The sequence below is a fragment of the Glandiceps talaboti genome, chromosome 6, assembly GCF_964340395.1.
Source record: "Glandiceps talaboti chromosome 6, keGlaTala1.1, whole genome shotgun sequence".
NCBI lineage: Eukaryota > Metazoa > Hemichordata > Enteropneusta > Spengelidae > Glandiceps > Glandiceps talaboti.
Window position 1 is genome coordinate 27094544 of NC_135554.1, and position 19089 is coordinate 27113632.

General features: G+C 35.2%; 1 protein-coding gene across 8 annotated transcripts in view; it reads right to left on the reverse strand.

Moving 5' to 3' along the window:
• Window positions 1-19089, reverse strand: part of LOC144436326 (polypyrimidine tract-binding protein 1-like) — an 80422-nt gene that overhangs the window by 41919 nt on the left and 19414 nt on the right. The window contains exon 1 of one of the 8 annotated variants that reach the window (XM_078125086.1): window positions 12041-12108. The exons of 6 other annotated variants lie outside the window; for them this stretch is intronic. In XM_078125086.1, the coding sequence (XP_077981212.1) occupies window positions 12041-12055 (15 nt within the window). In that variant the 5' untranslated portion in view covers window positions 12056-12108. Of the gene's footprint in view, window positions 1-6559; window positions 6727-12040; window positions 12109-19089 lie in introns of those variants that run through there. One more of the 8 variants, XM_078125083.1, reaches the window with a different exon arrangement.

The window sequence follows — 19089 nt, forward strand, 5'->3', positions numbered from 1 at the left end:
TTTTGTTTATGGCAAGAGACAAGTGTTACCTGTATTAACTACACGACATGAAGGAGATATCAGTATAAAGCCATTTCAAACTTTTATTTGATCAATTCAAAGCCTCCCTGTTGTTGCCATAGCAACAGTAATGATGCTATCTGTGAAGTTGTATCTCTTGTATCAGCTTCTCTATTCCATAGTAAGATACGTTTCAATTAAAGGATCTTTATCTGTCTAGGTACATGCATGTCACAATGGATAGTGCATAACTGTCATTTATTCCTGGGTGCAACACAAATGTGAACATAGCTAGCAAGGTATAATTGGTGAACAGTGTTGAACTCCGTATTCAAGTCACATTGTTACTATAACATGTCTTATCATAGTTCTGATTAGACAGACTGCAATCTTTTTAACACAGCTCTATGCAATTCATTTCAAATTGATCCTCTATTGTTAAAACTCTGTATGCTATTCACAAGACACTGCCTGGAAGTTGAGATGTTTGTCCCATGTAAACGTCTATACACATCTATCCTATCCTCAAACCCCCCCCCCCAACTGTCTACACACATCCTATCCTACTGTACCTCAACCTCCCTACCCTTTACCTTCTGCCAACCATCTATACACACCTATCCTATCCTCAACCCCTCCAAATACCTACACACATCTACATTTGTATTCTGTCCTCAAATTCCCCCCAACATCTACACACCTATCCTATCCTCAACCCCTCCAAACATCTATATTTGTATTGTCAACACCCCCCCCCCGTCTACACACACCTATCCTATACCCCTCCAAACCTCTACACATCTACATTTGTATTCTATCCTCAACCCCCCCCCCCACCAACATCTACACACCGTATCATATCATCAAACCCCCCCCCCTTAATTTATGACACAAGTGTACAAAGCCTTTATCACCAGCCAAATGATTCAACGACAAACATTAGTTGTTTGCCTTATACATTGTACTTTTTCCTCCTTACAACACAACTCACTTTGTTCACTATACACACCACCATAACACCCCCCCCCCCCCCCAACACACACAATTCCTGTCACACTGATTTTAAAACACTGCATACTAACTTACTAAGTGACCAGCCTTGGCCTGACGATATCAAACCTACAAGACCATATCATGCTTTAAATTATTTAAGTACAATAGATATTCCAGATAGTAACATTTAATTTGTATTCCCAACATGTAAAGACATTAACAAATATGCCCACAACATGAATATTAAGTTATTTTCAAAGCATTGATGTCACTGCAGCAACAAAATATTTAAGAGTGTTCCCTCTATGGCCACATACCGGAAGTGTGTATATTACAACTACGCAAGATTAATATGAACATCATGTGTTATACTACAGAAGACATCTAGAACCAAACACAAAATGTGGTAATCAGGGACCTCCTCACACCGGTCTGCAGTGGAAGGCCTCATCCAGCAGTCATCTAAAATAGCCAGCACAAAAAAAACTGCAACCCACTACAAAACATTCTATTGTTCTTGGTTGTTACCAAGTGCATAATATAATTATACTAATTATCACACCTGCCTTTGAAAATATATGTAAGTTAACACATCTGAGGAGAATGGCACTTTGGAATGAGCAGGAAAATATTCAAAGCACCTGGGAGGTCCCTGGTAATAACCAAAGTTTAAACTTAGACTTTGAAGTCAGCACATCTCTACCCAAATCAGCTTTCTTTATAAATTGACAACATTCCATCCATGTAAAATATCATATATAGGTTTACACAAATGAATACAATGGATTCATGATATACAGACTGCAGACTGTATTTCTTTTATTTAATCTACAGTATATACTTTACAGGAATGAAGTGTGATACTATGACAACTGTACATGCAACAAAATCATTAATTACAGTTTGTAGGTTTCACTGGTATTACCATGTATGACAGAGACAAAAGTACATATGATACACATACACATGTAGTATACAAAATCTATCAGCTTTGCTGATAATGAGAGGTACATAATGTATTTTAATCAATTTTCAAGTTTCTCACCATAAAAGTGTGTCCTGATTAGTTTCCTAAAGAAAGACATGTTTATTGATTGTCAATGCTGTGAAAACATCATTTTCTACTTAAATTTTCTTTCAGCACAAAAAAATACGTACATATTTCAAAAATCAGTCAAAACTCAAACAATGTTGACATTAGGGTTATTTTTGAAAGCCTATATTTCTAAACATGCCTTTACAATTAAAATCAATACCCCAACAATACTAGAAGTAAATATGAAATATCACTCGTCAATAAATATATATTGCAGAATCAACTTCAATGAATATTTCTTGTTCAACACGTAGATTTTCATCCAAGTAAAATCGTCATTCAAAGTACAGTTCCACTCCAAAAGAGAACAAGAGCAATGTAATATAAAGTGAATGATACAAGTCTCTTCGGGATGCATTTCTCACTCAGTTGGCCCATGGGTTGATTTTATCCCATCACTGTAGGGCATATACAGCATTCCTATTTGACAGACTATTACATGTAAATTCACTCCAAGCAACTACTCCTTGCAAAAACCTCTTCTCTTGATTATAGCTGTGTATACAACATCCATATATACAATATCAAACATACTAGATTTATTTCTACCATGTATGTTTTTGTTTTTGTTTCATTGCTAAATAATTTGTACATTATTCCCAGTTTGATAGTATGTATAAGTTCCACTTACCTTTCATACACAATATATGTCAATTTAAAGCAATCTATGTAATATTGATGCCCCCATGAGGAGATACATAGAGTACGAACAAAATGAGATACAATACAGAAGGTATAGTTTGTTAGTATATGTATATTGTATGATGTACAAGAAGTGCTTGTATTTAACTTCCAATATAGTGAATAATTTAGTTTACTAGTTCAATTTGCTGTCTTTCCTTTTCATAGTAACATCTTGTCTTGTGTAACATTTTTTGTGCCAGTCCAAGTTTTTTAGTTTATTTTTTTTGTCCATCTGTGGTACATGTAGGTTTGAGTTGATTTCTACATCTTGTATTAGGGCTTAATGGGAGAACGGTGCTAAGTTCTGAAATGACGTTTGTATATGAAAGATGAATAAATAAAAAAATAAACAATTTCTGCTACAGTTTTATATTGATTTCCATTGGTATATGATCTCATAATTTTGTAGTCGAGATATGAAGTCTGAGTGGTGTGTCATGGACTATTGCTAATTCATACCATGTGATGTCTGGTATAACAGACACACACAACTGCTAACACTGCACAGTATAATGTATCAACACATTGTCATCATGATGTTTTATTTTTGGTACACACACATGTGCAGTATATGTTTTCCCAACATTGAGATATGAAATATACAGCATGCATAAAGTAATAACTGTGCCTACTGCCTGGATGTGTATTGGTTTGTTCAATACAATAAGGTATACATGTACATGTAACCATATTTACAAGGTGAACAAAAAAATATGGAATTTATACCCTGGTTGTTCTACATCACGACAACACACATCTATGTCACGACAACAGCTGCTGTGTTCACGAGTCAAAACATTCAAAATTGACTTTACTTTCCCCCATTTTTTCTTTTATATTACTGGCATTGGTATACCTCCAATATTTTCTTTATGCAGCCCGAAAATACTCCTGACCCAACGGTCCTGTCAAATATTACTATTATTAGATGAACAGTGACAAAGACCCCTTAGGTCACTCATATTTCCTTGACTTAAAGAAGAAAAATATTGGGGAATAACACCTAATAACATATATTCTTTAGTTTATTTACTATTTCTTCATTCCATTCATTTTTCATGTACACTTCTCGTGCAGATTTCTTTTTTCTGTCAATGAAAACACACCTACAAACACGACATCTGAACTAAATCTATATGTACAGCATGTCATGCAATATTTCAACACCCCCAATGAAATATGATAAACCATCACTCAGTACATTTCAATATATCATGTACATGTAACATCCCAATACCCATTGTGATACTGAAGAGAGAATATATTGTATCTTGGAAAGATATCTGACACTTGTTATTGTCTATCTGTACAAGACAGTTTCTTGTATGTGTTTGTCATTTTATTCTTTATTTATATATCTATCTCATTTTTGTTCCCATTTATTATTCAATATTCCCTACACAACTGGCCTAATTCACTTACAGCTTTGTACAACAACATACATATCCTACTAGATGGTCCCTTGACTAGCAGTATCTGCTATTTGTTCATCACACAGTTCTTCTCACTGTCGTCAGCCAACACCCACTTCCTTACAATTCACTAAACATACATGTATTAATCAAGATTATGGGTTATGCTCTGTTTACCTTGGTATTAATTTGTTCCAATATTTGGATACTTAGCAAAATTAGTTCCATTTTGTCATTGTTTTCTGTCTCGGGGGATCTTCTCTTTTGAATTAAGTTTATTAAAAATTCATTTGTTCTCTTGACTGGCAGCGTACACCACACAAAGCCTTGCACTAACAATTTCATTCATTTTTCAGAACTGGCAGTTTTTATGCTGTAATTTCTGAAGTATTTCTCCTCACTTCAAATGGCTACGAATTTCCCACATTTCATTTTGGATTCGGAGCAAAGACTCTTTTTTTTTTCTCTAATGAAACACAGTTCATCAATTACACAAACTACTCTGGTAACTGGCATGTTGTTTGAAAGTTAATATTCTGTATGACATGACAGCAAGTATTCCTGATTGATATTAAAGGCTACAGTTTCAATCCCAGGTTTTCGCATAAGTGTTATCTTATCAGTGGAACCATAAGGATTACACAGGATTACTCTCATTCTGGACCAGTTGTATCTATAGCTCTGTCTTTCACAACTAAATTTTAATACCAAACTGTGCTAACCTTTAAGTTTGACACTATAAAACCTTGTCATACATATTGCCTATGCAATACAGTTAATGCTGGGTCACATAATCAACATTTCATGTGAAAAACATGATGTACCTGAACATTTTTTTTTTAAAGTTGGTCCTGAACTAAAAACTGATCCCATTTACTGTGGCACTAATATATCCAACACTTCACATAAGTTGTACTTGCTGAGAGTATACCCAAGTTTATCTTTCTCAGAGCTAACATGGAAAGTATTTAAAGAGTATTCTATCATCAAAACAGTAGCAATTACTAACTACTTTTGCATGTAGCCTAAGTTTTATGGGCCACTCCATGACCCCCCTTAACTTTTATCAAGGAGTTCACTAGTGTTTTCTTCCTGCAGTCTCTTCAAGGTCCCTCTATAGGTTACTCACAACATTTTCTGAATGTATTTTGCATTACATTAGTAATTATGAGATTGAGGATAAAATGGTAGTAAAATACATCTATTTGGAATACAGACAAAATATTAACATCTATCCATGCAAATGTTTTTTTAACAAAACAGGATGACATTGGAAGATACTAAACTTAGGACTTCTTATGTAATGTACAACAATGGGACAGGAGGAGGCGACAAGCTTCTGAGTTACTCTAGGAAGTTGGACGATAAAGTTGAAGAAATCCAATGTAACTTCAGAAGCAGTATAGAAGGATCACTGTGCCCTCTAAGCCAATTTGACGCACCACTGACGCACACAATTACTAGTGACGCACAAAAATTCGGTATTCCCCCATCTCTTACTACGTGGTGACTCACAACCAGTTTTTCTCATTTTGACTCACAACAAAATTTGGCTATCGTTAGAGGGTACACTGAGATGGATGTACATACATGTACATGGCGTAAACTAGATAGATGATGAATAACAAAGTTAATGCCTGGAAAGATAAAGGGGAGGATGCTGTGAAATAACATACACAGATGTTATGTTTATAGCAGGGTAGTCAGGATGCCAACTGTGAGTGAAGGTATAAATCGCAACGATACTGTATAGGAACTAGACTTATAGCAGGGGTACAGCCTGGATCCATGTACCTACTGAAAGAGCAAGGATATTGTGAAGTGATCGTACATATTGATGTTTGTAGCAAGGGTACAGCCTGGAAACATGCCTATTCAAAGAGATTTGATGTCTTTCCTGCAAAGACAGGAATTTCAGGCTGCAAGGAATGGGGTCGAGACAAGATGGTAATTGTGAGAATGACAGTAGGGGTGGTGATGACTTGAATAGACAAAGTGTACAATGTCATCATTTCAACCATACAATGTAGATCTGATGTATTGAATTTTTTCTAAGTAGGCAAACATACACTAGTAGTCTCATTAAAATGTAACACGTCACCATGAATTCTAGGAGATGAATCATGACTAATGTGCCTTGTAAGCGTTTATACATTCCAAAAATAAGGAATAAATCTATCAATGTGAGTCCAAGCCAGATAAAAATAGTCAATTCCCCATTCTGTATTCAAGTGTTGTCCCATCCATCAATTCTGTACTCTGTAGAATCTAACTGACTAAAAGGCCTTGCAGGTGTACAAACAGCTGTACAATGAATGCTTAGATAAGTTACTCTGTCAATTGTTCCTTCTGAGCATAAGTATGGAAAACTTACCACTTCCATCACTACCGGATAGACGCTCATTATTCTCAGATCAGAATGATACCAAAGTGATTCCAGAGGCGAGAAGACAACAAAGAAAGTAGACGGACAGTTTCAAATTTCTAGCAGTCTGGCGGCAGCAGTTGGCAGATATGTAGACCTACTAGTTGTGGTATGTGTGTGTGTGTGTGAGTGTGTGTGAGAAAAGCGATTAGGCTGATGGTCTTATTTGATATGCATGTTCGCCTCTCGTAATTACAAAATGTTGCCCACTGATCACACAGGTGGAAGTCATTTAGAAAATAAGGTGGTATACATTGTGTGCAGTGCGTTGTATTGTCTGAAACCCCTGTGGAGTGCTAGTCTTTTCAAAAGACTCAGTCAGAATAACAAAATGGATTACAATGGAACATTCCCCAGTCAAAAAAAGCTGATTATGTGACTAGACAGTTATGTTATTTCAATTCAAGTTAACCCTACATCATTTCAAATATTTCACCCTGCATACCCTGTCTCTACATAATGGTACACCCCATTCTATAGAAAACAATAGGAATATGGGAAAAATACACAAAAGGTAGGGATGGTGTGCAAAAATCAACAGAACACATATTATACACATTTAAAATTATTAGAAACTGATGTTTTTGAATAAACTCAAAAAAAATATGTATTCTACACTTTCTTTGCGACAAAGATTTCTGAAGACAACTTAACCATTACATTCTAAATTTAAAATCCGACTGTGTTTTCCTGACTGTGACCTATTTGAAGACTTATCATTAATTATCCTACATTTAAATAATACTAATTAACCATCAGTATGAATAGTTTTGTGTAATTGACACCTATCCAATTTGACCTCTAGTGTATGTGGACAAGAATAATACATACCAGCTGAATTTACCCTAATTACCATATGATGTTACAGGTTGTTCAGTTGACTCTATATGGTACAGTAGTACTTGGTAGCTTTCTGGAATCTAGTCGTATGAGGGCTTTCCTCTTGCTTTTCCCCTACCACGCCTAGCTTTTTGCTAAAGAATGCTTTAATTAAAGTACGGCCAGAAGCCAGGCACAAATTCTTATTTGGTTTTTAATTCTTCTTGCAGTGTGATACGCATCAATACCATCTTGGAAGGTTGAACTATACATTGTAAAACATGACTATCACATTCAATGTCGCTGTGGGGAAATTATATTCTAATTTTAGGTTTAAATATACAGCCATTATAGAAAGATACCAGACATGGTATGGGAAAAGTGAAATTCCCCACACGACTGGATTTTACATTAGCTTACTTCTTACTTTGTATAACCCGTGCCTGCCTTTCCATCTTGCCAGTGGAAATGCAGGTACTTGCCAGGTGGTGTGACATATGACAAAATATGTCTCTGCCCATACAGAAATCTGTAATAGCATTCTTATTTGACTATTCAAAGACACACACACACATACACACAGAGAGATAGACAGACAGAGGCAGGCAGGCACACACACACCTTCAAAACATACACCCTGTCAACACTCCAAACTGTGCACTGTACACATACATTCACGACCTCCAATGGCATGACTTGTTACTTCATTTATAGCTTATACCAGATGTCTTCACGTACAACATACATCTGGGTGTATATCAAAGGCATATTGTCACTGGTAGTTTTTTTCACATACATGAACTGTAGCGTGTATTTAGAAACCACCATAAGGGACTATGAAATATACATTTACATATATTCATATTATCATTATTTGTATTACATTACCATAAATTACATTATAATATAATATATATTATATATAATATGGAGGTAGGAAGGACACCATATCAAATTATAGTATATTTATATTATATTAAATTATATCATATATTACATCATATTAGAACTATATATACATTAGCTACAGTCTACATCTGAATAACAAACATAAGAGTATTGAATTCACTATTTCTGAAATAGATATGCTACAGCTCAGAGTCAAAGGGTGAATATATATGTTGACACTATAGCAGAAATGTACATTTACGTTTTTTAACAGACCTGGGATATCATTATGTATGTTTTGAGACAAAGGTATAATCTGAGAAGCAAAATAAAGCTAACTTGTCAACTATGGTACATTTATTATCTAAGTAAGGCTTATCAATTGTACAATATGACGACTAAAAGGTTTTCAGATAACAGTATTCTGTGTATATACACTTGAGATGCTAGGTACACAACATGGATCATTTATCTTATGTCAGTTGTAAAGTAGTAACAGCCTTCAGATCAGTTTTACTGTAGATGCATCTAAGTTTGGAAATTGTAACAGCTTTTTAACATTAGGCCAAAAAAAATATATATATCTGGTTCTGGTCAGGGTAAACTTTCTAAAGTGGTGCGACGACGCAAATTTTTTTTTTTTTTTTTTTTTTTTGCAAATTAGTAAATACACATTTTTTTGACACTTTACATACTCTGTTCTATCATATTTATCTCTTGAAACTCTATATTTAAGCAGTCTTGGCATGTAGGGTAGATTTCAGCTGCTTGTTCTCCTGATATCAGGAATAAATAAGGAATGGGAAAGCAAAAATTATCGGGGGGAAAAGGATCAACGCGAGGGTATTCAGGGCAAGCATGCGCTGACCAGAACCAAATATATATATTTTTTGGCCTTATACAAAGTTACAACCTTACATAATGCAAAAAAAATATCCATGTAAAATATTGTATAAATCATTGATGTCAGAGCCTATTCACACATTAGCTTTTCAATGTTGATAATTCTACCAAATTTACTATTCATATGCAAATGAGAGCAACAATGTGTCAATCTACTTAGGGAAGACAGCAAGTCTATCAGGTGGAACAAGTGATCATATTAAAACATTAATAATTGAAAAGTACTGCGATAAAGTGATCAATCAAAAGACCACAACAACAATTCCCCAAAGAAACTGAACAAAGCCAGCTCTGATCACATGACGGAGAAGTAATAAACCTTAAAATCATTAAAATAAAATATTGATAATTATGTAGGAAATGGACAAGGGAAAATGAGATGGTATTGATCATGAAGAAGGATGGTGAAAAGATTTGGAATAATATAATTCAGAATGACATTCTGAACAATTCAATATTACATCAATTCATCACTATATGAAAGGAACGCAAGTAATGTGAAAAAGTTTTTTTCTTAAGTCACAAGTATTTTACCTTTTGCAGATGGAAGATGGCAACAGTGAACGCACTTTTTAATTAATCTTAGATACTTTGGACGTTTCTTTCTATTGCAGGAGGGTTGGTGGATAGAAAGTATCACATTTTTAAACCCAAGCTTTGAAAATCATTCACACATGGAATGATGATATGAAAAGTATATTTTTTCACCCAAAAGGGAGGAAGGAAGGGAGGAAGGAAGGGGAGGTGTTATCTCTTTCACAAAAAAAGACTGGTGATATTACATGTTTTTAATTTTACAGTATCTCTCTTTTGACAAATGAGAGAATTATGCATTGATAATGATGATATATTGCGGTCCATCATAATGATGAAATTTGTAATTTGAAAAAAAAGTCATTACCACTAAAATGCACTGTATCAGCCTGTTTGAATGTACTGTATTGTTATATAGTACTGTTTTAATCTATGTATATTATGAGGACCATGTTATCAACTCACTTCATTTACATCAGGTAAATGTGACAACATATGTCCATTAGTGCCATTTCTTTCCCATTCATCCCTAAACCATCCCACAAGCTGTTACACCATCCACAAAGACAATGTCAAACCTGAGGTCATCCCATATCCAGAGATCACATGATCTAAAAGAATAAAATTTATATACTAATGCCCACAACTCCAACCGTTCATAGTTCAAGTAAAAACGTCACCAGTCACAACCTTAGCATATGACGCTCAATTTTCAGAATAGGTGGGGCAGGTTCATTTTTTTTTTATTTTTCATATGTATTTTTTTCATATGTAATGTGAGTGTCTAGTTCAGGTAGTTATGTTTTCCATATGGTAGCTGTGTTACTGGTTCCTTCTCTTTAGATGTACAGCCATTACAGATTGGAAAAAACAGTTTTATATTGTCTCTTTAAGTTGATGTCAATTTCCAAATCCACAATTTCTTGCAAGACTTCACAACTTTCGTGATTTTATTAGTTATATACAAGGTATATGACTGAATGACTGAGTAACTGTTCAAGTCTTACCTGACCAAGGGATATGACTGAATGACTGAGTAACTGTTCAAGTCTTACCAGACCAAGGTACATGTATATGACTAGGTAACTGTGCAAGTCTTACCTGACCAAGGTACATGTATATGACTGTAACTGTGCAAGTCTTACCTGACCAAGGTATATGACTGAATGACTGAGTAACTGTTCAAGTCTTACCTGACCAAGGTATATGACTATGTAACTGTTCAAGTCTTACCTGACCAAGGTATGACTATGTAACTGTTCAAGTCTTACCTGACCAAGGTATATGACTATGTAACTGTTCAAGTCTTACCTGACCAAGGTATATGACTATGTAACTGTTCAAGTCTTACCTGACCAAGGTATATGACTATGTAACTGTGCAAGTCTTACCTGTAAACATTTGCAAACTGTCAAAATTTATCTCAAAACACAACTTACTATTAACGTGAAGGTGTCTCTGGGAATCATATCGATAATTTATTGCTTTCCAAAAACATGTTAAATTAACATGAGGAAATATATTTTAATTTGGTCATAAAGTCAAAATGGATAACTTGATGTACTAACCAGCTGTTATTAGTGAACTCATTACAAACACAGCTGTTTTTTAAAGTCCTGGCTTGCATGTGACAATGATGAAAGTTCACCCACACACAAATACATCATTGCCAAGATCCTTTTTACAGTAACTCATACATGAACATTATATTCTCACCTAGAAGTTAATTTATTGATGTCTGGTTTGTTTGACAAGGTTGTACGGTTTAAGCGTACCAGCAATTTTCCACAAACTGTTTAATAATAGACAACAAGTGAATGCACGGTTGCACACATGAATATTTCACCCTGGTTTGATGCAGTGACACATATGTATCAAAGTATATACATAGTGCAGTATATCAACCTGATGTGGGATGAGTAACCAACTAATCATACAACAGGTTCTGCAATAAAAACTGAAGCACCAAAACTATAAAATTATATATTTTCACTATTTAAATATTGTCAATGAGGCAAAGCTTCCAATATCCTAGTTGCTTTCATTTGCTGAATACAATTGTACTTACAAACTCTACAAACAGAATACAGAGTGAATGCAATACATACAAAGTATATGTATATACTTATGTAATTGTAATACATTTTAAAATGCCTTGCAATAGCTTAATCTCAACATACCAGCTTACAAATATATGTCCAACCTGTGTGCTTTAAATTAATAAAACAAAAATACAATGTTAGGGAAGCTTTCCAGAGGACCACTCAGTAAAAGACACATTCTTACCTGACTAGTTTCCATCGTACTCTGCTACTATACATGCAGGTAGAGTGAACACAGGGATATAACCTGTTGCTGCAGCAATGGCGGATATGATGCATGAATAATTAATGAGTATTCACATTAAGTTCAGCTTACAACAATGTATCACATTTATGAGGTCAATACCTAAAAGGGTGTCTCCTACAGTTATTCTCACATTCAGGTGTATTCAGTTAGCGCTAATGACTTCACGGCAATGCATAACATATTTATAATTTACAATGTACAAAATATCCAAAATTTCACATTTTACATTCAGCCAAACACCTTGAGTATAATATAATAAAATGTCTACAATCCATTACGAATATTCAACTCCGAAACCAAATTCAACATTCATAATACTCATAAAATACAGTCTTATTAAAGTTCTGTATTCTAAGCTTAAAATAACAGGTTTGTTTTGAGCCATGTCTTTCTGTACCACAAGTGTAGTAGAATATTCTTAGCTACCTTACTTACTGGTTCTCCATATCACATATCTCCTTACAGATATCAAAATATGGATTAACTTTATATTTAGTGCAATTTTAACACCAGGAATCTTTGTTTTATCACCATAAAATACCAACATCAATTATGACCTCTCAGGGAAATCCTTTTTATTTGATTTTGTAACACAATCTAGGGTAAAATACAACACATTTTTCTTCTTCTAATGCTAAAAAATATGATGCTTGAATAAAAATAGCCTGAAGCAAATGTAGTTTCACAGAAACAGGAAGTGGTTGTTAATGTTTTTCCTGCGCTCAATATACAAGAAAGGTTATTTTTTTCAAAGCAGAAACAATGTTGTTCTCTGTTCTCTATTTCGCAAATCAATGCAACATACATTGTATAATTTGTAACTACAAGTATACTGATGTTTCAGAATATGTCAGCATTTTTAAAGAATACAGTGTCCATCAAAAAGTGTCCATGACCTCCCTACAAATAATGGTGCAACCCTACTAACTTTATACAACCGAGTATAACTTTTTAAACATCTTCATCATTGTCCATGTCTTAGGATGGGACCTCCAGCTCTATTCATCAAGTACACAGGCAGTTTCATCTTTAGAAACTACTGTATCTTACTATCATCTTTCAGAAAATTGAGAAAATTGGCCTTTAGAGAAATAGTACAAAATGCCATGTCAGAGAAGAAGAAAGGCTTTATTTCTTGGGGCCTTAAAAGTTTTATACAGAAAAGGTCAATGGCTACTCAGGAAATAAATTTCCACTAATGTAAACTGTCATCAACACAAATGTAAGAAATCCCTGTCCTCATTCCATGTCCACTACATTATTCCCACTTTTCTCCTTGGTCTTTTCCCAATGGTAAAATTCAAACTGTCTAGAGACTTGTTACATCAGCACCTGTTTCACATAGCTTGCTACAGCCAATTTATGTTATGAGTGACAGCTCATTGCAATAGGAACTTGATTGTTCAGACAAATTTCTTTACGTTCAATATTTCTTGACCCTATTAAAACTTTTCAATGGCTTGATAACAAAGTAGTTACATTTGTGTTGATTCACAACAACCAGTCAATTTCCTTGTGTTTTTTTAATAAGCAGGCTGAGATGAATGAGACAGGTATATAGGGGAGTGCTGGGATACCTATGATTACAAGCGATTGAATTAGAGGCCATTCATTGTACAAAAATAGCTGGCAGGCCCACCTTACTTTTTACAAGTCTTTTATTTTGTGAAGTCCCTCAATGTACTATTGTGCGCTTTCTAAAACTGGAATTCCTGCGAAGGTGATCACACACTATTTCTCACACCAACAGTGAACACAACTGAGTTTTATTGTGTGGTTTTAAATCCCCTATCTCTGGTTTTGATGTCATTCTTACTACCACGAGGTACCAGTACATTTCATCTTTGCAAGCTTGTCGTCAATATTAAAGTTGCTGAAGTTCAATATAGGAAGCAAATACAAATATGGAATGGATATATCTAATATTGACATGTGAATGAATGTTATTCACAAACATATGGACACTGGCATTTCCACAGACAAAAGTACTATTCACCTTCTGTTGCCACAGTTTGTACATCAAGTTATTGTTTTCATTAAATCTACCAATCTCTAGTTTTTATATTTTAATACTGCCAAAACTAGAACTAGTTACTTTTCATACTTCAACATCCCATTTAGGCTGACATGAATTTTGACGTTGGCCATTAAAAATATTTAAAACAGCAAAAATGGTCGGGCTACTTTTACCTTCAATATTTTTCATAAAATTTTCTAAATATTGACATTGTTCATAGACTTGAATAAGGCATCCACACTGTTATTACTTTCTGAAAGAATAGATACAATGTATTAAGAACATGATAAAAATTGACAATTTCTAACAAGACTATTAGCTCTATAGTGGCTAGCAATATGAAATATTGACATCAAAATTGAGACTATCATCTTTATAGTGGCTGGCAATATAAAGTATTGACACCAATTTTACATTGTAAGTAGATTGTATTTCTTTTGCCAGTATGGTCTACACATAGGAAGCTCAGTAAACTGGCCAGACAATGGGCTATTGAAATAAAATAGACTCAGTTGGAGCAGTATTTAAAGAGTTGTACGGGTCAACACGTAAATGACCAGTAATTCCAAATAAAGGTATGGTTTCCAAAGCTAAAACAAAACTGGGCATTGTCAGTCAATAACTACAAAACTGATAATAATGCTGGGAGTTTCTCATGTTTGGTGTAACACGCATCAATAAATGAAGACTCTAATGAAATACTGAAATTCAAATCCTAAGTTGTAGATGCTTAGTTCAATTATACTAAACCAAGTGTCTTTAATACAGAGGCCAGTCTCGTTCCTATACAGTATCATTACCATTTACACCTCCACTCACAGTCTAGTTCCTATACAGTATCATTACCATTTACACCTCCACTCACAGTCTAGTTCCTATACAGTATCATTACCATTTACACCTACACTCACATAGTCTAGTTCCTATACAGTATCATTACCATTTACACCTCCTCTCACATAGTCTAGTTCCTATACAGTATCATTACCATTTACACCTCCACTCACAGTCTAGTTCCTATACAGTATCATTACCATTTACACCTCCACTCACAGTCTAGTTCCTATACAGTATCATTACCATTTACACCTCCTCTCACATAGTCTAGTTCCTATACAGTATCGTTACCATTTACACCCCCACTCACATAGTCTAGTTCCTATACAGTATCATTACCATTTACACCTCCTCTCACATAGTCTAGTTCCTATACAGTATCATTACCATTTACACCTCCTCTCACATAGTCTAGTTCCTATACAGTATCATTACCATTTACACCTCCACTCACAGTCTAGTTCCTATACAGTATCATTACCATTTACACCTCCACTCACAGTCTAGTTCCTATACAGTATCATTACCATTTACACCTCCACTCACATAGTCTAGTTCCTATACAGTATCATTACCATTTACACCTCCACTCACATAGTCTAGTTCCTATACAGTATCATTATCATTACCATTTACACCTCCTCTCACAAACCCACATTGGCATTCTAGACGATATAAAGGCATAAACATCTGCCAAGGTTCTACTCACAGAATCAAAAAATGTCTTGGAATGAAATGCCAATTTCGCATCTGCCAAGATACATTTGTTTCTCAGCTTTGCTTATTTTTTCCTACATCTGTATTTACTTTATATGAACATGAATTCATCCATATGCAGTCACACTTCAAACATCTTGGTTCCAAAATGTTCAATCCCTCACCCTACCTACACCTCTATCACCCAGTGAGGGCAAAAAGCATCTGCTATACATTAGTAACTTTAAAGACAGCTAACTATTATCAAAGTTGCAGTGCACAGAATGATGACACTTTGTCATGTAAATACATAGCACTCTCGGTCTTCAAGTCACCTCGGTGACTGACCCTTGGTGGTGTCATGCACTCAAGAGAAGAATCGCTGCCAGGCTATACATGTACACATGAATACATAACCAAATACAGCAAGCACCACACGAAGAAACACAACAATGCTGACACAATACCGGTCCATACTAAATAGGAGACCTTTAATAGAAAGACATGTTGGGACATGTCAGTCTGTTTAAATTCTGCAATATAGTATTTCTTACCCAAGTAAAACATAAAATGTGTATTGTGGCACTCTTATTTGGTATGGCTGATGTAAGTACAATGGTACCACTGTCTGCGATACATTCTTGGACTACAAACATCCATACTTCTTTCCCCTAATTGGTACACTTACACCACTGACAACTACATGTATGTGGCCTATTCATAATCACTGAGGAACATTCCCACACTTGAGAAATGAGAGTTTACACATGAACATTGACATGACCATAGAGCAGCCTAAATATTTTAACCTTGTAACAAGTCTACACGTATAGTATAGACACTTAAATCCTCTTGCTATTTCGCTAAACCTTTTGATGTAGGAGGATGAATGCAAAGTTGATCCCATGCCTGGAGAGTGCTGAGGCAAACATGGAAAGAAAATTTAAATCTAAAGAAATCTCGGCTCATTTTTTTTTTTTGCTTGTTGTTTTTCCATTCACCATTTAGACCTAAAAGTAATCAGATATCTCAAACAGTGCCTGTCTCGCCTCTCTAGACCGATCAGTAAGCAACCATCCATGTAAAATACACCTCTATCTACAGTCAGTCAACCCTTGAAAGGATTTTCAAGGACACACCCATGTTGTATTTTATTCAACTGTACTCTCCCTTTTAAAGTTAACAAAACATATAGTGTTACCATCTAAATAACAAAACAAGAATACGGTAAAATTGCAAATAAAACATTTTTTAATCAATTTAATAGTAAATGCTGCTGTCTCACTGTGTTAGAGTCACTTTCACCTGAATGAAATCATTCAACTAAATTCACCAACAGCATGTCACAACATGAATGACCAACCAGCACCTTCTTTTCCACTTTTCTTCATTACAAAGGGGCATCAAATTTCTATCTTATTCAGGAATGACATTTCTTTGATTTTCCTGTCATGCTTAACATAATATATTCTGTTCATGCTACAGGTGTCATGTATATTTGTATAGACAGAAGAATAGCTACATGTACATTTGTGCTGCACAGCTCGTCTGGATGCCAACATGGCGATTAGAGGTGTAAATCGTATCTTAACAATATACCATCGTTTAGGGACTAGACTAAGCCAACTGATGACAAATCCAGTGACAAGACTTCATTCTGATGCCACCAAGTTACAACTGTGTGTACCTTCTATCTCAAACTGTTTCGCCTTGTGCTGCACTTCCTACATGTACAATTACCCTTGGTAATTTTATCTTCCTAGCAAGCTGTCCATATAGAGAAAATTAAAACATAAAGAAATCTTCCTTGTTTTGTGAGTATCTAGATTTGGGGGCAGAGGGTTGCCTGCTGTCTAACTGTAACACAGGACAGCATGGATTACAGGCAGCAGGCTCAACAGTAGAGAAATCATGATGCAATACATGTCATTTTGTAACCATGGATTTATATAGTTTATATATTGGATGTCCTGATTTCACCTTATGGTACTCTAATGAAATCCTGGCAAAGCTACACATACAGAAGATGGAAAGCTAATGAGAAATATGTAAGGACATGTATTGTGTAGTCATGTCATTATCACCTGCACGAGATGCAAACCATTTACCAGAATTCCCCCACAACAATTATGGTAACTATGTACATGTATGGAAATCAAATCTCGGCAACTTTACCAGGAAACCCCCCCCCCCCCCCCCCCCTTTACCAGGATTCCCCCACAACCAATATGGTAACTTGGTAACTATGTACATGTATGGATATCTAGGCAACTTTACAAGAAACCCCCCCCCCCCCCTCCTCCATTACCAGCTATCCCAAACCTTAGCAAAAACAACAAATATACAGTATCCAAGTGAAATATAATATATGATGACATACTGGTGAAATATATTTAGTGTTTAACAGTGAGTAGGAAAATCATCGATAACTACATTTATGTGTACACATTCTTTAATATTTGAAAGAAATCGTGATCAATAATGAGAGGAATAAAATGTCATGTACCAACATTTACAAATACATCAACATTTATGATACAGGTAAAAGTCTACAACATGTTCATGCTTTTGGCCCTACCCTTCCCCCAGGTCATGTACCTACCAATACAAATACATCAACATTTATGATACAGGTAAAAGTCTACAACATGTTCATGTTTTCGACCCTACCCTTCCCCCAGGTCACGTACCCACCTTTACAAATACATCAACATTTATGATACAGGTATAAGTCTACAATATGTTCATGTTTTCGACCCTACCCTTCCTGAGTGGTCCTTGACATTTTATGTCAATGCAGTCACTTCCAGCAATATCCTTCACACACTTTAATCACTAACAGTGTTTAATTTCCTAGAAGTTAGGAACAACCTGAAGCATTCACTTCATACCACGACCATTACCATAATACTTGTGTCACATCACAGAAGCCATACATGCTCTGACTGTCATCTCAATGGTTCTTTTCCTTTAGGTATATTTTGATCAAGAACTCTAATACAGTCATTTATGAGATTGGACAAACTACATTACTTTTATCATCCACTGTCCCCAATAATTCTTTTAAAGTACTTTGTTTTCACTCATTCTATAGAAGTGAGGGGCTTACAATGAAGGACAAATTCCCACACACAATAGTATCCAGGTAAACTTCACTGGAGTAACTTGAAAATTATGAAAACAAGAGTGAGTCATGCAGACATACGTGAGATAGCATGAAATATGCAGGTGTTCCTTCAAGGGCTCTCTCACATGAGGTAGTATGTGGTTACACAAACAGACCGACGGCTGGATCTTTTTCAGACTAACATTCAAGATTGAATTCATCAATCTCAACACGTGTCTGTGTGAAGGTAAAAATGAAAGCTATGTTGAGAATACAAAATGTATGCTCACAAGATTGGCGTATGTATATCGGAGATTTCTAATTATCAAT